This window comes from Rhizophagus irregularis, chromosome 11 (genome assembly GCF_026210795.1).
Source record: "Rhizophagus irregularis chromosome 11, complete sequence".
Taxonomy (NCBI): domain Eukaryota; kingdom Fungi; phylum Glomeromycota; class Glomeromycetes; order Glomerales; family Glomeraceae; genus Rhizophagus; species Rhizophagus irregularis.
The window spans coordinates 1,909,944-1,932,635 of NC_089439.1; the positions used below are offsets into that span (position 1 = coordinate 1,909,944).

At 28.5% G+C, this 22,692-nt stretch overlaps 6 protein-coding genes across 6 annotated transcripts; 5 read left to right on the forward strand and 1 right to left on the reverse strand.

The window, feature by feature from the left end:
• Window positions 1-3,166: 3,166 nt before the first annotated feature.
• Window positions 3,167-3,597, forward strand: OCT59_002949 (uncharacterized protein; the record flags this gene model as incomplete). Its single annotated transcript, XM_025329264.2, has 2 exons — window positions 3,167-3,242; window positions 3,317-3,597. 2 exons carry the CDS (start codon window positions 3,167-3,169, stop codon window positions 3,595-3,597), a joined length of 357 nt encoding a protein of 118 aa, XP_025174182.1.
• A 3,224-nt stretch (window positions 3,598-6,821) lies between these two features.
• On the reverse strand, window positions 6,822-9,056 carry OCT59_002950 (uncharacterized protein; the record flags this gene model as incomplete). The annotated part of the gene is made up of 5 exons (XM_066145300.1): window positions 6,822-8,047; window positions 8,126-8,172; window positions 8,253-8,467; window positions 8,542-8,657; window positions 8,735-9,056. The coding sequence occupies 5 exons, from the start codon at window positions 9,054-9,056 to the stop codon at window positions 6,822-6,824; spliced, it is 1,926 nt and encodes a 641-aa protein (XP_065996033.1).
• Window positions 9,057-12,483: 3,427 nt separating this feature from the next.
• On the forward strand, window positions 12,484-14,313 carry OCT59_002951 (uncharacterized protein; the record flags this gene model as incomplete). Its single annotated transcript, XM_066145301.1, has 1 exon — window positions 12,484-14,313. One exon carries the CDS (start codon window positions 12,484-12,486, stop codon window positions 14,311-14,313), a length of 1,830 nt encoding a protein of 609 aa, XP_065996034.1.
• A 1,054-nt stretch (window positions 14,314-15,367) lies between these two features.
• On the forward strand, window positions 15,368-16,797 carry OCT59_002952 (uncharacterized protein; the record flags this gene model as incomplete). Its single annotated transcript, XM_066145302.1, has 6 exons — window positions 15,368-15,497; window positions 15,660-15,845; window positions 15,950-15,982; window positions 16,069-16,110; window positions 16,266-16,459; window positions 16,513-16,797. 6 exons carry the CDS (start codon window positions 15,368-15,370, stop codon window positions 16,795-16,797), a joined length of 870 nt encoding a protein of 289 aa, XP_065996035.1.
• Window positions 16,798-16,826: 29 nt separating this feature from the next.
• On the forward strand, window positions 16,827-17,491 carry OCT59_002953 (uncharacterized protein; the record flags this gene model as incomplete). Its single annotated transcript, XM_066145303.1, has 3 exons — window positions 16,827-16,967; window positions 17,096-17,255; window positions 17,349-17,491. The coding sequence occupies 3 exons, from the start codon at window positions 16,827-16,829 to the stop codon at window positions 17,489-17,491; spliced, it is 444 nt and encodes a 147-aa protein (XP_065996036.1).
• A 2,330-nt stretch (window positions 17,492-19,821) lies between these two features.
• OCT59_002954 (uncharacterized protein) lies at window positions 19,822-21,972 on the forward strand (the record flags this gene model as incomplete). The annotated part of the gene is made up of 3 exons (XM_025326827.2): window positions 19,822-20,519; window positions 20,586-21,455; window positions 21,531-21,972. 3 exons carry the CDS (start codon window positions 19,822-19,824, stop codon window positions 21,970-21,972), a joined length of 2,010 nt encoding a protein of 669 aa, XP_025174178.2.
• Between the last annotated feature and the right edge of the window lie 720 nt (window positions 21,973-22,692).

Here is a 22,692-nt window from a genome sequence, read left to right on the forward strand (position 1 = left end):
AAAATTTGAACTGAGAAAAATCCTGAACCCATCCTACAAAAAGGAAAGGACTCCCAAACTGATCTACAAAAAGAAAAAAGAAACTGAATCTTCTCACAAAAAAAATCTGCTGGCCTATGAAATAAAAAAAGAGAAAGGGGAATAAAGAATAAACCAAAAAAAATTTTTTTTAAAAAGAGGGGTAACGAAGTTAGGAAAATTAAAAAAATTTTTTTTTTAAAGGGAGGACGTTAAAGTTAGGAAAATAAAAAATTTTTTATAAAGAGGAAATAGAAATAGAAAGAAGAAAATTTTTTTTTTAAAAAAAAAAAGAAGAGTGGGAATAAAAGAATAAAATCAAAAAAAAATTTTTTTTTTTAAGGAAGTGATGAAAAAAAATTTTTTTTTAAAGGAGTGACGAAAAAAAAATTTTTTTTAAAAGGGGGTAACGAAGAAAGAAGAAAAATTTAGAAAAAATAACAAAAATAAGACGAGAAAAGAGAAAGGAAAGACAGAAAGGAAGATCAAATTCATCAAAGTAAGGGTTTATATAAAAAACAAATTACAAAAAACGGTATCATCGATTCATGGATCACAAATTAATATTTTTCTACAACAAAACAATAAACAATCACGTGATCTCGTGTTATGATACGGGATTTTTGTAAAATTATCTTCTAAAAATATTAAGTTTAAAAATTCCGTATACATTCTGCATGATTAATTTTTCCGTATACATTCGTATACATTAGCTTTTTTAAAAAATGTTCAAAAACGAATTGCTTATTAAATATACGGAATTTGTATACAGAATCTATAGAAACGTACATAAAATGTTGATTAGACATGATGTCATTGGTTTTGGATGGATTTTTACGACAAACATCGATCTAAACATTAAATACAATGGTTCAACTATACACCGGGCAAGCTCAACAAAAGCGGAAACTGCTGCTATATTAACAGCACTTATCGTCTGTCCTCCACACAGCCAAGTATCAATATATACCGACTCATTATGTGCGATTTCTACTTATAATTCGTTGTCATCCCCAAAATTAACTCCTCGTCGCTTTGCTGAAAAAATACTGTTCAGTAAACTGAGAAATTTTTTACTATAAGTTAGGGTTAGTTGTGAGAAAGTAAATCGTATAAGGTCAAGAGTGCAATATTTGCATCAGTCCATGTATATATAAGAAAAAGCAGAATATGATGATACCGAAGACTATATCATTTACAGAAATAAAATGAAAATTTTTTATAAGGAGAAAGCCAATTTAAAAAGTAATTATTAATTATTATGAACAAATTTTTCTCCATTTTACAAATGGATATTTTGCATTATTTTTTTTTTAAGAAAAAAAATTTTACGGATCTGTAGATAAGGAGAAAGCCAGTAATTATTTAATTATTATGAACAAAGATTAACTAATTTTTCTCCATTTTACAAATTAGCGAAATGTACTGTAACTCCTTGTTTTTTTTAAAAAAAAACAGTAACGCGTTTATTATTTATGAACAAATCAAACCAAATGACATAACTGTAACTCCTTGTCTACCCCTTTACTTCGCCTTTCATATGAAACAATGGGTTACGGCACGATTTCCCGATAAGACAAATTCCTGAATGGAAATTTCCCGAAAAGAACTTTTCCCGACATGATATTTCCTCGACATGACAATTTCTCGAAATCAAATTACGAAAATGATTTACAAAAATACTTGATTTTACTGCAAAAAAATAAAATAAAAATAAATTTTTTATATAATAAATAAAGTAATGAATTTATGAAAAACTTTTCAATCGCCTCTTTATGGAATATTACGACTAAAAATTACATGAAATTTATTATAAATTATTTACAGTTTAGGAATATTGTCTAATTTATTAATTTGAAATATTATAAATGAAATTAACATTAACGAAAATTTAATATTTCTTTTTCTTTTTTTAGATTAGTCAAATATTTTTATTACCTTTTTTTTTTTCATCAATTTAAAATAGGTTAAAATAAAAAAATGATTTTCCTTTTTAAGATTAATCACTTTTTTTTTAAAAAAAAAAGTTTAAAGAATAATTAAAAATTATTAATTAAGGAAAAATTCATTTGATTCTTACGAAGTAAATCAAAAATAAGTCATTTTTCCTTTTTAAATTTATGAGTTATAATTTTTTTTACGAAAAAGGTAGATCAAAAATGGAAAGTCATTTCCTTTTTTATTTTTGTATTTTATTATTAAAATGTAAAATCTAATCAAGATATGATTGTCAATGATCTAATGCATTACAGGATATGATCATCGTTTCACTCGTTTCAGCACGAAAAAAATCTATCGAATTATTTGATAAATAGGTTAATAATAAAAAACTAATTAAAATTTAAATATTTGCGATTTATCAGTTATAATGTGTTATTTATTATTAAATACTATATACTCAACCCAAAGTTACATTTTTAATAATTTGATTTTGATTTCGGGAAAATTTCATGTCGGGACAATATCATGTCGAGAACAAATGCTTTTAGGGGAATGTCCACTCAGGAATTTGTCTTGACATCTGCTGATCATCTCATAATGTCACTATTCAAAATATGTAAATCATCACATGAAAGTTCACAAAGGTGAATTTTAAATACTCCTAGAATACTGGCTTTGATGAATCCGGTTGTTATGACTGTGGAATTTGTTTATTTTTATTTTTTGCTAATTATTTAAAAAAAATTCCTAACAAAATATTTCATTTATTATAGATATGCTGGTTTTGACAAAGCCGGGCAAGTGAGGTTTATTGATTATTTACAAAACGTCTCTAATGAAACATTTCTATTTGTAACCAGATACTTGGAATGTAGGGAGATCTTTTCATTTATCAATAAAAAACTACAACAGGAAGATGTGTGAACTTTTTTGTTTATTACAGAATGATTTTATATTAACAGAAAGATAAATCATATGATTTAGATTAACAAGAAAGATAAATCATATGATTTAAATAAATAGAAAGAAAAATGGTAGCTTGCTGCTAACTTTTTTGAATAATTTAAACTAGTAGGAAAATCATTATTTACTTATGTAAACGATTATATATAACCTTGCCATGGCCACCAAAATTTTGTTTTTTACAGAATCGTTACCGTAAGATAACAAAACAAACAAAACATAACTTCTTAAATTTAGTACCAATATGAAACTTCAAAGCCTTTACCTTCCTATTGCCATCTTCATCTGTGCCTGTATAACATTTGTTTCGGTCACTGATGGTAAAGTTTTTATTGTATTCAGTATTTTCTCTGTTCTCTTCTAATAATTCGTTTTTTTTTGGTTTTATATATAGCATATATTGTCGCGATATTTGGTGACTTGGCGGGAGGTACTAATTGTAGAATTTGGATAACAGATCAAAATAATAATCGCATAGGTGGCAATGGTTACCACAGGTGTGATGCCGGTGTAGCTAAAAACATTACTTTCTCTGATACAAATAATTATGGAGTTCATGCACAAGTACAATTTAGTGCCAAAAACCCGAAAACCCTAGGTCCTTTTAATGGAAATACCTGTTTTATTATAGAGGGTGATGTTTTTAATTGGTCGTTTACTCAAGGAGCCTGTTAATTATTTTTGTAAGTTGACAATTTGTATGTAGGGGAGTATATAGAAAGTAAATAACGTAAGAGTCGTAAGATAGTAAAGTAACGTGAGGTCACATGACTACCTAGTACTCCCTTACATAACGTAAGTTACTTAGTTTAGTTAGTTTAAATTACATGACTAATAACCAATTAAATTTTAGTAGTAATCATTTGTTATCATTCTTTTTTTTTTCATTTTATTTTTTTTATTAATAATATTAATAATCTATCAAAATAATTTTTAAACTGTTCTATAAATCAACCAAACTTGAAATTAATATATTTTAAAAACTTTCACTAATTAATTGTATGAATGATGCAATCGCATCGATTCAAACAATCATTGAACATCATATTGCATGATAGTATTATAGTCTTTTTTTTTTTTAAGATTAGATATTATTACTGGTTGTGGGGGGATGTGCAGTACATTTACATCAGAGAAATTTTGTACACATGTCAGTCATGTCACGTCTCATATAGATTTACCAGTAGTTTCAATTAAATCTAATTAAAATGTATGTTACGGAAATTAGTTGTAAACTTGTCCAATTTCCATGAAGTGTATATGTCATTTGAAATTTACAAATTTCCATTATATAAATGTATTTTAAATTACAATAAAATCACCTTTACACATAACTTAAATTTATGACATATCAAATGAAATTTAAGAAACATTAATGAAATTCTGCTCATATTTGCGAATATATAGCTAAATATTAATGATAAATCCAATAAATCAGCATATCAGAAGTCCTAAATGAATGTTAAGCAGAGAGAAAGCTCATTTATATTTCACGTTACAAATTTCAAATGCAGTTAGGGTAAAGTCCATTCTTATAGAAAAAAAAGAAAAAAGAAACATTAGAAATGTCTAACATTCTTTCACGTAATAATGAAGTCCATTCCTTCACCTCCGTTTACTGAAATAGAACTTACTGAAAGTTTTGTTTCATTTTCCCTTAAAAAGAAAGAAAATAATATTCCAACATTTTCATGTAAAAAAGCCCGTCTATCTCTTAACTTCCACTTACCAAATGGATCCTCTGTTTCGTTTTCCTAAAAAAAAAAGCAAGAATGATAGTGATATTAACGTTCTTTTATATAAAAAAACTTCCAAAGGTTCCACTTTATTTTCATAAAGAAGAAATAATAAAAATGTTGAACATTCTATCTTATATGTAAAAAACAGATTACTGGAAATCAAAAGTTTTTTGTTATATTATAGTCAAATTATTTATTTTTCGTATAAAAAATTTAGAGAGACTTGACAATTAAAAGAACTTCCATCCTTTCATATAAAGTATAACTTTTCCAAATTAAGCTTAATTGTGCTCATTTATCACAACACGTGTAATTACCAATCAAATTTTGCACAAACTTAACAAACTTTACACGTTACTATTTTAATAATTATCATTATAACATAACTATTATATAGTTTATTTCTTCTTAAAGTAAAAATTACTTTTTCAAAATATACTAAAGACTAAAAATTTACATGCTTTATCAATAACAGTTGACTTTATAAAAGTGTTGACAACCCAGCAACTTTAACGCAGCAATTAAAATTATCGGCAAACATTCTGAATTAATTGAAGATATAATATTGACAAATTAACCAAGTTATTACTAAATAATATAAATTTTCTATCAAGGTCATAAAAGGTATGTGCCAAATGTATCAGCTATTTATGACCAATAAAATTCGTGCAAATCATCCCACTTCGACCAGTGACTGTCAGTACAATCAACATGTAAAATATAAAATTTCCATTCATTTTTGAAAATTAAGAATTTTAGGGTTAAAAATAAGTTATTCAAAGTGGAAATAATAATTAGTCAAGATAAAATATGTTTTAAAATAGAAACTCGATGTTTATATATTTCTTTACTCGTGACTAGTGTTGCGATCCGTCAATCCGTCAATCCGTCAATCCGCGGATTTATCCGATTCGAAAATCATCCGGATCATCCGAATCATTCATCCGAACCAATCCGTTATATGTTTTAACGGATTATATCCGAATCATCCGGATCGTACATACAACTTTCATCCGGATCATCCATTATTTTCGGACCGGATTGAACGGATGACGGATTCATCCGGATCGCAACACTACTCGTGACTCAAAAAAAAAAAATCTCGTGGTTTTTTGTGACTATAAATTCCTGAAATGACATGGAATATCGATTCAAGAAAAAATTTTTGATTTATTTTTAAATTTATTATTATTATCACTAAGAAAGGAATCTCTATAAAAAATTTCATCGTTTAAATTTAATTATTATCACTAAAAAAGGAATCTCTATAAAAATTTCCGTTATTTTTGTAAAAACTACATAAAAATGTGCCTTTCCCGGATTCATTCACGGAAAGTGTGATATAAGGTTATTAATTCCGGAAATATGAGCCTTTTACGGAAAAAAGATGGAATATAAACACGGATCGACTTTTTTGGATCGCGCGCAGATCATATTAAAGTTCATTTTGATTAAAAGTCGACTTAATTTTAATCACACTTAAGATTATCATGTGTTCTACCAAATTTTACAAATTGAATTTCCTTTTTTGCGGGCTATTTTTTTTCCTGCATTACGAGAAATTTACCTTAAAAAAAAATGGCTTTTTTTAAGATCTTCTTAAAAGTAGGCATGAAAATACTGGTTTTACAAGAATATATACAATATGCAGTAGGAAACATTTTTCAAATTGTAAGTTATTCAGACAGTTTTTGCGTAAAACACGAAAAATTACTTTTTTACTAAAAAGCAGATATATTTAATAAATAATGTGTTTATTCATAATAGCGATTGTAATTACAACTCCTTTTAAACTATATTTGTTAGCTTTGTCATTATTTTGGTCTCTATTTATTACTAATTTTCCTTTTCTTCATTTTTTAGTTTTCTTTTTTAGATTTTGGATCTTTTCGGCTGAGGGAGACTTCGTATAATAACGAATTTTCTTATAACGAAGGTCAGATCGGTCCGGACACCAAATTCGTTATAACGCGAGCCATAACACAAATAATTTTTTTTTTTTAAAAAAAAAATATTGATGTAAAATATAATTTTAGGGGGGTGATTTAACCCAGGTTATTTAACCCAACAGGGGGCAAGTTAGCAAAACTTATATATATATATATATTTTAATATAAAAATAATATTATTATACAAAAATTTATATTAGATACTATAAAGCTACACCTTATCTAATACGTATTTATCAATATAATCAATATCATTTCTAATATTGTAAAGTACATTGTTAAGCGATTCCCTATCCTCTTCGTCCATTCTATCCGAAAATCTTATATATGTATGAGGTTTATTTAACAAAAATTCATCAATAATATCTCTAATCTCGCGAAACTTATCGTTAAGTAATTTCTTATTGTTTTCACTCATTTGATTTGAAAACCCTAATTCTTGTTTTTCTCTATATTCTTTAAATATTTTTAGAATTTTTCGTCCATTAAACAGGTGGCTATTAATTACATGTTTAATCCTATTAAATTCATTTACAATCAACTTCTTATCATTATCGTTCATCTCAGTTGAAAAACTTGATGTTTCAACAGTTTCCTTATATTTATTGAATAATATTTCATCTTCTGGTATATCTAATAGGTGACGAAAAATCACGTGACTAATTTGGTGAAATACATCGTTAAGCAATTTCTTATCTACGTCCATATCTTCTGGCAAATTATTATTTTGAAGAGTATTACCTTCGTCTATATCCCTTATATCTATTGGAAAAACATTTTTTCGAAGAGAATTGTATGCATTGAATATTTTCTCAATATTTGGTTGGTTTAACAAATGATTGTCAATCAACTCTCTAATTTTGCGAAATTCATCATTAAGCAATTTTTGATCATCATCACTTATTGTATTGTCTGAAAATTTTAATTCTCGTTCATATTTATATGCAGCAATTTTTTTCGGATCTTCTTTTTTTCCTAACGTGTATACATCAATAACATGTCTGATTTTGTCAATTTCATCGTTAAGCAATCTCTTATCTTCTTCATTTATACTTGAAAATTCCAAGCGATTTCTATCGTTATCATATTTTTCAAACTCTTTCTTAATATTTTCTGCATCCAATATCCAGTGATTAAATAAGATATTAATCTTATTTCCAAGTCTATTTATAGACCATTTTTGATCTTTATTCATTTTGCTGTCCATATTACCTTGATATAACAGATGGTGATAAATTGCATGTCTAATTTTTTCAAATTCATCTTCAAGCACTTTCTTATCTTTGCCTGAAAATTTTAATTCAGGTTCCGGATAAAATCTACTACGTTTAATGAAGGATAATGAATTTTGTATGAAATTATGAAAAGTATGCGCAAAGCCTCGTGGTTTTAATCGGAAATCACCAAAAAAAAATATTAAAATAGCCGCCGTAGTTCCTAATGATTATAAAAAGAAAATCATTAATAAAACTAATTTATGGAATTAAATTTATCAAGTTATTAAAATTAAATTACCGGATGCGCCCCCGGCTGCTGCAATCGCACTAAGAACAGTATTCGATCTATATAGGGTTTATAAATTAGAGGTTAATGTAATATACGTAATTATCATAACCGAGAATATTATTAACAGTTAATTTACCGTTCTTCGCTTGTCTGTTCTTGTGTAAAGCTTCCAGCAGCTACAGAAAAATAACCAGTTGTTCCTGCTGGTATAACATTCGAATTATTATTAAAAGGAAAATAGTTGTAAAAATTTTCTATTTTTGATGTCACGTGGTAATTGGGCTCAAACCCAAAAATAGCACGACTATCCCCCGGAAGAATAGATCTATAAGTACTCGTTTTAAACTTGACCTTGAAAATGCATAGCAAAAAAAATTAATAAATATGCATGAACTAAATAACTAAACTTGTGTGGGATATCTTACCACAGCAGCAAATCTTATCATCCCGGCAATAAAGTTCAATTGAAGCTTCAACTCTGACAAAGTAGCCTTGTCCATTTGGCTAATAGCCTTGTTCGGATTTGTCACTGGATTAAAATCTTTTTTTTTTAAAAAAAAAATAGATTGAATTAGCAAAAGATTAAATCAATATAATTTCCGAGCGAATATTACTTACCAGAAGACATTATTAGTATGGTAAGTGATGCTATGCCAATAGTACCTGCTTCCGCAATCGTCACATTATCATAGTAATAGAAGCCAATCTGGTCGTAACCAGCTATACCACTGTCTGGTTTAGTAAATTTAATGGTTTTGTTAACTTTGAAGGTGAGGCAATTTTTTCTAAAGACCCCATAATCGGTTACATTAGGAAGTATATAGTTGTTACAGCCATCAATTTTTTCTGCAACGACATGATTTGCTTTAAGGTCACAGCGTAAAATTTTCAATTCTTTGGTTCCACATATTGCTATATCTATTATAAATAAAAGAGACATGTACTTAGCGAGTATATATGGAGGTCATAAATGATCGACAAGATTTTGGCCTAAAATAAGCAACTTTTCAGGGCCGGAATTATGATAATTCCGGCCAGTATCAAAAAGAATAATAAAATTTAAAAAGGCAAGATTTTCATGAAAATTTTGGCTCTTTTTAAGCAAACTCAGATGTGACCTTTTTAGGTATTTTTCGGGGTCCTACTTAGCGTAACTGTTCAATAGTTTAATATTTTAATTTATTAAAAGTAAAATCTTACCAGGGATTTCTACTTCATTTAAGAAGATTTGGTCAATTTTTAAGTTTGGCTTATCATTTACGATGTTATATATTAAATAACATAAGTAGAGAAGATATGCGATAATAAGTAATAAGTATAAAAGGTAACGGAATAAATGAAGACAGGTTGACTCGCTTCTCATAATTCTCATAATTAAATATAAGTTTAATAAACAATAAGAGTCTGATAATTTTTGAAAAGTCTTTTCAGGCTCTTTTTATATTAATTGCGTAGTACTCTAGTACTCTATTTTTACAAGAAAAAGTGATTGTAATAATTAAATTACATCTCATTATAGATTTTTTTTTTAATATTACCAGTTACGTATATCAGCAGATTAAAATGATTGTAAATTTCCAATAACGAACAACGAATACATGCATCTAATAGTACCATAAAATTTTTTTCTGAGGTTAATTAATTATTGTTCCCGGATCAGCAGCCATACAATTTTAATATGATGTTTATAGAATATAATACTAAAATAAAAACCTGTAATCAATAACAAAAAATTTTATTTTGGTCTTATGCTCGACAAGGTAGAACATTGCAGAAACTTAATTTCCTTAATATACAGTAACTTGTGTATTTACTATATTTTCATTATGCGGTTACTAGGACCCCGAGCTATACATATAAAGCCCAAAATCATGTAGATCGTTTCCATTTGTGGATAATTCCGACCAGCATTACATAGTTCCGGCCCTGAAGAAATGCGTAGATCTCATTGACCTATATATATATATATATAACTCGGGGTCCTCGGTTACTATTACACTATGTAGTTACTGTATGACTACGATGCAGTTACAATACAGTCACTGCATATTAAGGAAAACAGATTTCTGTAATGAAAGTACGAATTCAAAATATTAACGTTAAACAAGGATACAATTTCGACCAATAAATTTGGGATGGCATGTTATATAAACGGAAATTGAAAACAACAAACAAACAAACAAACAAACAAACAAACAATACAAACAATAAGAACACATTTTGTATTTTTGAATAAAATTTTGAACCAAATGAATATCTAATCATTGTTTATTAATTAATGCGGGCGTTCTTGTGTATCAAATTCATTTGATTAATTTAATTTTATACAAAAAAAAAAAAAATTGTAAATAGAAATCTAAATTGGAAACATTAATATCAAAAAAGATTTTAATTGCACAAAAAAAAAATTTCTTATTATCATTGTTGTTTTATTAATTAATACGGGGCGTTTTTGTGTATCAAAATTCATTTGATTGAGATCTCCTGTTGGAAAAGTGACGAGACTTTTACAGTATTTTAACGGGATGATTTTTTTTTTTTTTATGATTATCAAAATCTTTAAAAATAGGACCGTATTTAACTATAATTTTAATCTGTTTATTTGAACCTAATTTAATTTTAATAAAAGAAATTTTATAAATAGAAATCTAAATTGAAATATTAATATCAAAAAAATTTTAATTGAATTCAATTTGAAAAGTAGCAAAAAAAAAAAAAATTCTAATTATCATTATTATTTAAGGAAAAATATTCTTAATATACTCTTTCCTATTTGATAATTTGTTGTACTCTTAAAATATTGTATTACAATTTTTTTATATTTTTTAAAATAAAGTGGCCCATAAATATGGCCCGCCGTACATAAACTCCTATGTAAACTACTCTTTTTGGTTGAGATCTACATGAAAACTTTGCCCGCGAATTTAAAGAGTATTACATCTCCTTATGAGTCGATGGATTATATATATTTTTTATTAATCATAAAAAAAAATAAAAAAAAAATTTTTAACGCAATAAATAAATCATGCTTCTAAAAAAAAATTCCAAAATAGATTTTTTTCCTCATGTTAAATTTATTTTATTATCGAAATTATCAAAAAAAAAAAATTCGAAATAAAAAAAATTTAGATCTTTTTATTAAATATCAAATGAAAAAATTTTTTTTATTAAAAAATTATTTTTTTCTGGAATGCAAGAATGACTAATAAAAAAAATCCACTCTCGTCATATTCTTTTAGAAAACTTACTTAATAAAGAAACTTCTTACATTAATTAAAATATTTTCTCATATCGAATTTATGCACCTTGCATTTTTTTAATTAAACATGATTATCACTCATAATAGCATAAAAACTTTGTATTTTTTTCCTATTTGTATTTCCTGCGCATTGTCCTACAATTCTTTTAATTTGAAGTACAAAGCATTTGGCGTTAATTGCAAAAATCTGTTGAATATTATAAACTACTCTTGAAAATTTCATCATTTTGTGGGATTCATTTTAGCATGAATGAATCCATTGTGATACCATAAATAAATAAAGCATTGGGGCTTTTCGATTAAAGATAGAATGATTATCATTAAGAGTTTTTTTGCCGTAAAAATTACTGTGCCGCGTTTTTTTAGCTTTATAGTATAATTACAACAGTTTATTCAAAGCAAACGCGTTCTTAAAGGTTAAGTAAAGTTATTCTGCAGATATGAGACTATTTAAATATTAATTTTCATCAAGTTGGTTTGAATATTCATAAAATTATACTCATTTCTTTATCATATTCTATGCAGACACTTAATTTTATTGTACGTGAGTTGTATAGAAACAACACTTTTTGTAATGAAATTTACCATGTACACATGAGTCCACTGAAATACAACATATCAAATGACAAATGTTAAAGAATTTTTCTTTCTTGTATGTAAGATTAAATATTTGTTGCTCTTTTTTTTTCACAAAACAAAATATTTTCTAAGACAAAGTTACATATTTAAGAAAAAGGTACATCATACACCCGGGATTGAAAGTTTGAATATCAATAGGAATGACTTACCATCTAATGTTTTGGCCAGCGGTGTGTCGCAATATAAGTAGAGGCTGAGACTTGTGTTGAAATTTATATATAATGATTAATTCATCTGTCCGCAGTCCGCACGCGTGTAGATCTGATCAAATTGCTAGGATCTGTCACTGTACGCGTAATACTTAATACTTCTACAACACGTGTTAAATCTTTAATTAGTTTTAAACTAATTTCTATTAGTTTTAAAGTTTGAATTAGTTTAGAATTAATTTCCTGATACAAAAATATAAAAATGTCTGCTGTTGCTATTGAACTTTTTTCACTAATCTTTTTTCCTGATACTAATAAAAATGTCTGCTGATACTATCGAACTTTTCTGCCTGGTTCAAGGAAATACAGTTGCTCAAGCCTTTACATTGAAAATCGACCAAAATAAAAGTATTGGTCAACTTAAGGAAGTTATTAAGATGAAAAAAACTCCCGAGTTTAATTTCTTTGCTGTAGATCAGGTTTCGTTATGGAAGGTTCAAATTCAAGGTGATAGTGACGAGAAACTAAATAAACTTAAACTTCGTAAAGAGGATCAACTTCTTTCAATGAGGAAAATTAGTAGCTACTTCACTGAAAAACCGCTTGAAGGGTATATTCACATCATTATCGAACCACCCGAACTTCCAATGGTTCCTTGGAGTGATAGTCTCGAGAGTCGCCTCTGCCAGTTGTATGCAAGTGACAACATTGTGGACATATTCTGGGGTCAAAACCTTAAAGAAGACGATGCAACTTGGCGTATTTACGTTGTTACTCGCAATCTCCTTCGTCAAAGTGAAAAGACAGAGAAGATCGGAGATCAAGTAATTAATTTCATAGCAGTAGAAGAAGGGTTTGTCAGTGCCGAAATTCCACCACAAAACCCCCATGATCCGCTGCCAACCTGGAAGAAGACCCCAAAAAAATTACAAAAGGCTTTTGATGAAGCATTAGACAATGAACTGGGCCTATCGTTCCGTAAAATGCATTATAATTTGGTCGGCATGAGTACTGGCTATAAGCGAATTCAAGGCAAGTTTACTGAAGTCCCCGCTATCATACTATACGTTCGCCAGAAGGGAATTCTGCGTCGTGGATGTGTCAAATTCCCAGATGAGATTCGTGGATATCCAACAGATATTATTGAGGCTTGCGTTGCAACTCCCTATGGCTTTGGTGCAAGTGCTTGCCAATCTTATCAGGAGAATATTATGTTAGGGTCGAGTATAGGAATAATTGAATCTCAGGGGACGTCTGGAACTCTCAGTGCTGTCGTATATGATAAAGACTCAAGACAAATTGGTATCCTCTCATGTGAGCATATATGTAGGCTTAGTGATTCTAGCACTGGAAAGGATGTTATAATTTATCAGCCCTCACATAAAGATCTAGATAATTTGAAGGAGTCATTTGTTGAAATGGCAAGAGTAAATAAAACGTACATAAAAATTTCAGAAGAAATGTGTAATAAAATCGAAGAGGATAAAAAGAAATCAGCTCTAGCGTATTATAAGCGTGGTATCCAAGGCAACTTTTTCTCTAAAATACATGAAAAGTACTTTGGCATCGATGCTGCATTTTGTATTTTCAGTAACATCAATCGTACATTATGCCCAAACAAATTTTCAATTTCCCCAGAGGACTTAAAAAAAGAAAAACTTTCTGAAGACATCTATCTAAATGACTTTTACGAATTTAAAGAATTTGATGACATTGTTGATATTGATGTCTTTAAAGTAGGAAAGGCTACAGGTCTTACTTTTGGAAAATTGGTCCCTATTTATTCTGCTGTTTCCATTGATCTAAGAAACAAAAACATTGAATACGCAAAAAAACAAGGAATAATCCCCCCTTATAATGATGATGACGTAGACAAAAGAATATTCATTGGTTATATGAAGACACGCTTGGTCGAAAAAATCAATGAAATGCGCCAGCAATGTTATCCTACTGTGTGGTTTGATCGACAACTAATATTCGAATTCAAACCTGGAGACTTTGTACCTGGAGACTCGGGAGCAAGTGTTGTGAATAAAGAAGGAAAGGCTCTTGGCATCCTTCATGCGGCATGGATAACAGAAAATTCCAATTATGCCATTGCTTCTCCTTACTTTGCTGTTTTTGAAGCATTGGACGTGGTAAAGGAATAGATCGCATACTGAATCTAAATTAGCTTACCCATACAATAAATGTGGTGCAGTGTATGTATGGGAATTAATAAAAAGTAATTAATTCATAAATAATAATTATCTTCCCTCATGTCATGTGATTTTTCGATTATATAAATTTAATATGTATAACATAATAATTTAAGCAAATTTAATAAACACAAATTTAAACACAAATTTATTAAAATTTTATAATGAAAATTTCATGATATTTTACATTTTGGAGCTGGGCTCACAGTAGTAATTCGAGCCATTATACATGGACTAAACATTCTCTTTACTACACTCATTTTTTTTAGAACGAATTTCGTGAATCATGAATGATACCATGATTTACAAATAGAAGTATAGAAGTCAACAGGACAGGTCAGATGTGGCGTAATAACACGTGATTTATTTTCACGTGACATTAACTATTAGGCCGTATGAAACTTTAAATTCAGATATATGATAAATATTTCGATTTTATTTTATTTTCAGTTAACGTATATAAAATTCGATTATTAGATCATGTGATCCTAGACCCTCCTAATATGATTGGCCCAAATTATCAGCCACATTTATTTATTTATTTATTGTTTATTGTCATCACTATACATCTCTCTTTCTTGCATCTTTTCCCACATTTTTTCCATATTTTTTATTTGTTGTGGTTTAAAATTTATTTTTTAATTAATAAAAACAGTATTTTCTTTAATAATTAATTTTAAAAAAAGAAAAGTTGTTAATGCTTTTCATAATAATTTTATAACAAACGCGTTTTTTCATGTAGGGACTTCATAACGTTCCTGCTTTTTAAAAGATTAATGATTCCATGCCAAATTTCTATGTGTTCAAGGCCAGCCCATTAAAAAAGAGGAAAGATGAAACATTAATAAAACATTATGTTAAATGAATAATTAAAAAAAAAAAGACAAACTGTTAGTAAAGTTCGTTGAAATAAAAAAAAAAATTAAAAAATTTTGAAAAACATCAAAATTTACCAAAAAAACACCTAAAAGTTTCGTTTAGGATTTTTTTTTCAACAGAAAGTACGATGTGGGAATGGGGAAAGAAAGATGAAGAAAAGGGAGTCAAGTTCGATTCTTCAGAACTCGACATGAAACTTAGGCATGCTATCTATGATAAGAAGAAGAACACCTTTTCTAATCAAAATATTGATGAAAGTGACCTCATATAATGGAAAGTCGATATCCCTTTTTACAATGAAATGATAATTTGAAGATGCTTGATGACACGCCTTGTACAATTAACGTTGAACGAGATCTTGAAGGAAAGGAGATGCTTTCAGGAGACTCAATTTCATAAATATATTTGAGAAACCTTAGACATATGTATACGTGAGCAGACCCATGAACTAAATCGTAAAAAAGCCTTCATTGCAATTAAAGCTCAATTGAACACAATAACTCACCTAATATCAGAGATGATAAATAAATACCATTTAGAACACTTTGATAAAACACGACTCTCGATCCACATTCTCGTGCAACCGCCAAAGCTCGCCACCATTGGTAAGTGTCTCCCAATGGTTTACCTCTCGAACAAGAAATTTGCGGACCTTTTATTAACTTATATCTGATTTCTTTTTGTGTTAAACTCGGTATCTAAATCAAAGTAGGATCAACTTCCATTCCAATGAGACGACCAGGTAAATATCAATCTTCTAACCGTGAACCTGTTGCTCCTTCAGTTGGAATAATCTTAATAAAGCACAAATCGTTCTTAAATTGTCAGAAAATTTTGACAATACTGCATTCACTTCCGAACCACTACCAGGTAAATGAAAGTTAATGGAAACGAAATTGTGCTGGAGGACAGTGTAATGTTAGATGCACAAGACAGGCTAATACTTAACAATGGTGTACCTGTGGATGAGTCAACATTATCAACAAAGAATCTTGTGAAATTTCTACATTTATATTAATCTCCAGATGGAATAATCTACGGAATATCAACACAGGATATATTGATACAAGATTCATACTTGCAGATGATTGAAGAGATTGAATGTGATCGTAAAGATGGAGTAACAAAAGGATGCACCCTAATTGGATCACCTGGCATTGGAAAACTCCTTAAACTTATAATAAGTCACTTAATGAGTATTACTGGATTCGTTGGTTTGGTAATCAGCCCTTGCTCTCAATTCAGGCACCCTAATTTTGTTGTTTAGTAAAGTCTGCTTGTTCTGAAGGAGGAACTGGTTATGTACCTTCTTTATATCTTGCTTTCTATCTAACTCGTCGGTATACCTCAGCAAATATCATTTACCAACAACCAGATGGAGGAAATGTCACCGTTACTCTTCTTATTAATCAACAAAACAGAAGTGTAATTAAATTTCCTGGTGGTTTGGAGATGAAGACCCATACAAAAAATAGTTTCTATATTGCAGATTCTATAGCTCCTTCATTATGTAAAACAATATATACATTTTTGGTTAAAGAATGTTCGATGGCATGATTTCAAAAAGCATAATCCCAGAAAGTATTATGCTCCGATTTGGACAGAGAAGGAAATTTGGGATGTTTGCGAATGGAATGAGTAGTATAGGAAGCAAATATCTAAAGCTCAAGTTAAGGAATTGGTTAGGATATGGGGTTGCATACCATGAAGAGTTTTCGTTGAATATGGTGAACCGGACATTTCAGAATTAATCCCTCAATGTGATTCTTATACTTTTATTAAAAAAGAAGGGGTGATTTAAATGATAATTATACCGGAAAAGCAATATACATTACTCCTAATTCTGATTTTACAGATAGAAAATATGTTCCCGTTTCAACAGAAATATGCGAGGCCATGTACGGACATCATGAAAGAAAAGCTTATTGAAATAATAAAAAATTTTGCAAGGACTGCTGGTTCATTATCTGGCAGATTTTTTGAAATGATGTCATATGATGTTTTGCGAAAAGGTGGTAAATTTAAGATGTGATGCTTAACCAATAATAATAAAAATGATCTGGAGCTTCAAGAACTGGATTTCAAATATTTTGATGAAATCACTCCAGGGTGTTATAACGTTCCCAAAGATCCAACTTTTGAGTCTATTGATTCTCTTGCACCTAATCGTAATGGGAGTAATTATATATACCAAACAACAATCGCAGAAAAACATAATGTTGGTTTTTATAGTTTTTGTTTCCACTATTAATTACGCTTATGTTATGCAGGTACAAGGTTTTAGTTTAATCTACCCATTTATATTTTGTTGTTCCAAATATATACCATATGTTGATAATTATTATTTGCAAAATTATGTTACAGCAGATAACAGAGTATATGTAAGATGGATAGAAATACAACATGGATTAAGAATAAGGTGGTTCAATATGTTCTCCTGATCAATTTGTAATTAGATAGCTTATTGAGCATATATAAGATTACCTTTATGGTTTTGACTATCAGATTATGTAAATTAATAAAGAAAAGTGCGCCTATTGCAACCCGATGTGAGTGAAAATCTTATTAATTTTTCCATTGATTATAATAAAGCTAAAAGATCCAATATGTTAAAAAGTCTGAAGAGAGGAATTATTGAGCACTAAACCATAAAATGAGAGTCCACTTCCCAAATTGACACTGCGCCATCGAGACACAACGACAATTATTGATTGCCTCGGAGAAAATTAATTTGCTGATATACAGTATAACAAGAAGAACCGGAAAATTTTATTAGAACGTGGTGGAGTTCTTGATCATATTATTAGCATCTCCCAACATAACCCATTTTTTAATTGCGGATTTACCTTGTTTTGCGGTTTTGGTTGACCCCTCTCCTTTCCCTTTTTATTCTTATATTTGTAGTATTGATGTAAAGATGATAGGTTTGACTTATTTGTAGAAGGTGGATTACCAGCCTTATTTTATATGATTGGGTAGCAGTTCAATTTGGAATTTGAACTATTTCATCAAGAAAATCTGATCAACGGGATCCACTCAAAATTATAATAAAAAACTTTGACGCTACCCATATACAAAGGTCAGCAAGAGTGTCTTTTTTTGTTATAAATACATGTAAAACTTTGAATACATGCAGGAAGTTTTGAGATGCAATTATTTGTTCCCGCAATACTGATGTGAGTGACGTCTAACGTTACTGCAGATTTATCAAACGTTATGTCGGATGTTGCGTACATTATGACTTGTCTGGATAAATTTTGTATATAAACAAGATGAAAGAGCACCTTTGAAATAAGAAGGACGAGATGTAAAATTACTGCATGTGCACGAAATTCTTTTGTATTGTTATTCTCACTGATTTGAATAATATTGAAAGTTTAACTAGGACTGAAATAATTGATGTTCCCGTATGACACTTCCGAAGAACGTTTGCCAAAATATATTATTTGGCAAAACTCGTTAACCACACTATTGTTGCAGAATCTATGATAGTATCAGCGGAGTTGACATGAGATACATGTAGTAAGGTCTCAAACTTGGGTAGAACTAATTAATATCCGTAATTTATTGTTATTTAAATATTGTATAACAATAAGACTTTTAAAAAATTCTGGCTAGAAATTACTATAAAATTTACTATAAAATTTATTATTTTGAAATATGACTAATTTAACTAATCGAAATTCCGAAATGATATTATAATACATTGTATAGACACTTACTACGAACATAATAATGCTTTATTACTATATTGCTATTATCAATATTATACGCAAACTATTGATGTTCGATGTTCAATGATTAACTATTGATGCAATATATTGTATTACATAAAAAAAATATTGGTCATACAAAATCAGCATGATCCTATAGGGTCGCGCAATAATAAAATAGTAATTATTTGTACATGAAACAAGTTCAGTTGGTATTCTAATACTGCTATTTATTGAATTTTATAATAATGATAAAAAGTTTTTTCTATATAATCTTTATATTTGTTATAGTAAAAGAGTACGTTTCTTAATATTCACTATAGTTATTAGCGTTTCAAAGTAAATAAAACACTAAAAAAATAAACGATATTATCCATCCAAAATAACATAAAGTAAGTAAGTACTTGAAATTCATAATCAGATTACAAAAGTGACGTTGAATTATCATCAATAGGTTATCAAACATTTCAATAATTATGATAATATTGTACCTAATTGGTTTTATACAATTATTGTTATACTAAGTTTAATAATTATGATCATACTATCAGATAATTAATAAGTCTATATTTGAGTTGACTCAACTCGAGTAAAAATTTTATTTAACTTGACAATAATTTAAGAAATAATAAGTCATATTTCTGTCATCAAGAATTTGCTATTTAAACACCAGTATTTTCAAACAACATCAACCTTTCAAATAAACATCGACCTTCAATAAACATCGACCTTCAATCAACATCAACCTTTCAAATAAACATCGACATTCAAATAAACATCGACCTTCAATCAACATCAATCTTCAACATCAATTAAAAATCAACATCAACATCAATTAAAACACAAGTCAATTTGGATTTAAATCAACATGTCACACATGTCACACATGTCTAATACTAAAAGCACTCAAAAGAGAATAAGTGAAAGTACGGAAGAAACTTTAACTTTGACTACACCCATCATATATCCTAGTAGAAAAAAAGTAAAAGTTAATGAACCAAATAACCAATTAGAAACTTTTACAACAATTATTCAACAATCAATTGAAATAGATAATAATCTTATTGACATTATAAAACAACATCCCGTAGTCAATCTACCAAAACTGGGACAAAATAAACTTCAGGATCGTTTTCACTTTTCTAATGAAACTTTATCTTTTATAAGACATAAAAATCATCATAATCAGATCACAAAAGCATTCATAAAGATGGCAAAAGAAGAAAGCAGTTCTAAATGTCTCTATATACGTGGATCTTCTGGTTTAGGAAAGTCGCACAGCTTATATTATCTCGTTTCAGAACTTCGTATACAACCTGATTACAGAGTAACATACATTAATAGTTGTGAAGAGTGGTGGATATCTCATCAGATTGAACCATATCAATACCTAATAAATGAGCTTCTATGTACTTTCAATAAAGATTTATTGTCTCCACTTACAATAACTGATTGGGCTGAACTTGTGATTTATGGTCTTACAACTAATATACGTGAAAAATTGAATGCCGCTGATAAAGATCAACATAGCATCAAGTTTAATAGGTTTAATGACATAAATACTAGGTAATTTGAAACTTTCAAGTATCATTAATATTATTTCAACTTATTAATAAAATTTAAATTTATTAGGAAAGATCGCTTTAAATTATTCATTAATGAATTAGCAGATTTTGTTAAACATGATTTTTATTGGGTTTGGATCTTTGACCAATGTGATGCTTTACATAAACATGAAGTTCTTAACGAATATCCTTTTACATTGGTAAATAGTCTTAATAGAATTTTAGAAAATGCTGGTCTTATTATTGTTTCAGAAACTTCTAGCAATGAAATATGCCAATTTAAATCATGGAATAAGTTACAACTATTTGATGGTTATGATGATGAAGAGTTCAATCAATGGTGTATATTACATGGTTATGATGGAAATGAAGATCAATTGAATTATGTGAAATATTGGACAGGCGCTAATCCCTTGGAATTGGATACATGGCATAGTACAGATGCAGGAGATTTAAAGAAGAAAGCTAAAAATGCTAATCCCTCAGAATTGGATATGTGGGATTTAATGAAGAAAACTAAATACTACTTTGGAAAAAGAGAATGTGATATAACAAGAGATTACAAAATTTATCAAGAAAATTTGTCAAAAACTAAGAAAAAGAATCTCAATCAATGTGTTGTTTCTATGATTCTTCAAACTGATCCACCTACCAAGAGAGATGGAATGAATCGAAAATTTATGCATGTTGGTAATATTACATTTCAGGATGTGAATGAGGAAGATGAAAAAACAAAAAAAACAATCATTGCCAATTACCCATTTATCAGACTAGTCATGATTCATGTCCATGGTAAAGAAATTATTGATGATCTTGGAAAAGTTACTTCAACAATTCTACAAAGTAACATATTTATTAATAAAAAAAAGGAAAGGATCGCATCATTATATATCACAACAATATTAGATATTGTAAGAAAATTTGAGTTCAGATGTTGGTAAGTTTTTTTAATTGTTTGATTATTGTTATTTTATATGGAAATGTACTAATATATGGTATTTTATTAATTTAGGGAATTTGGATTTCCAAGTTCAAATGTATTTGACAAAAGCATTGTTTTTGACAAAATCTTCAGATTAGTCAATAATGATGTACCTTCTTCCATGTATAATTTCGCAGTGTACAAAAATGTTCTTTTCATTCCGGAGTTCCTTAACTATCCTGGTGTAGATTTTCTTATCTGGAATTCTGAGGATAAAGTATTACTTGCATTTCAAATTGCTATAAATAAGCTTAATGATAGAAAAAATGAAAGTAATTTTACAAAAGAAAATAATGGTCCATCTTTAAAAAGCAAGTGGGCAAATCTGTTTAGAATAAATGAATCTAATATTTATTTTATTTGGATTACCCGTGATAACACCATTAATAAAGTTACTAAAAGTTCATCCAATCAGCTTCATGTATCATTTTCAAGCATAAAAAATCAATTTCCAGCTTTAGCAAATTTGTAGAATAATTATTCAGCATTTTATAACAAAAAACTTTTTAATATTGAAAGAAGATTTATATCAACGATTTTTTCAAATTGAACCAGAAGATTTACAATAACAAGAAAATGATACTATTATTAATTTAGTTTTTTTTATCTTAATAACTATTATTAATTAGCTTTTTTATCTTAACAATTCTAATCTTGTAAAATCCTTTAACAAAATCCAAAAATAAATTTAATTTTTATTATTTTTCCGATTAGTATGTAAATTATATCATGGAATATAATGGAGATAACGAAAATTTTATTATGGAAAATGTTGAAGATCATAGACAAGCTTGTGAAGATTCTGAATTATACATGAACGTTTTGTTCAAATACATACTCCAAGACGTATGATGCCAGATGATTTATAGGAGGAAACAATTTATGAATGTTTAAATTAACGAAAATATATATAAAATCTATCCAATAAATAATAATGGTTTGACAACAATCTTTGCCTAATTAATAAAGTTTTTGAATATAATACATAACCCAATAATTTTTAACTCATGTCACTTTAAATATTTTCTTATATAATGCATAAGTAGTGATTCTTTTTATAACAACTATAGCCCAATTTGGATGGTTATTTCCGTTATTATAAATTTTTTATTGATCTAACTGATCCTTTACATCAATTTGTTTATGAAATATTTTCTACAAAATGAAGCTTGCAAAGGATATATTATTAGAG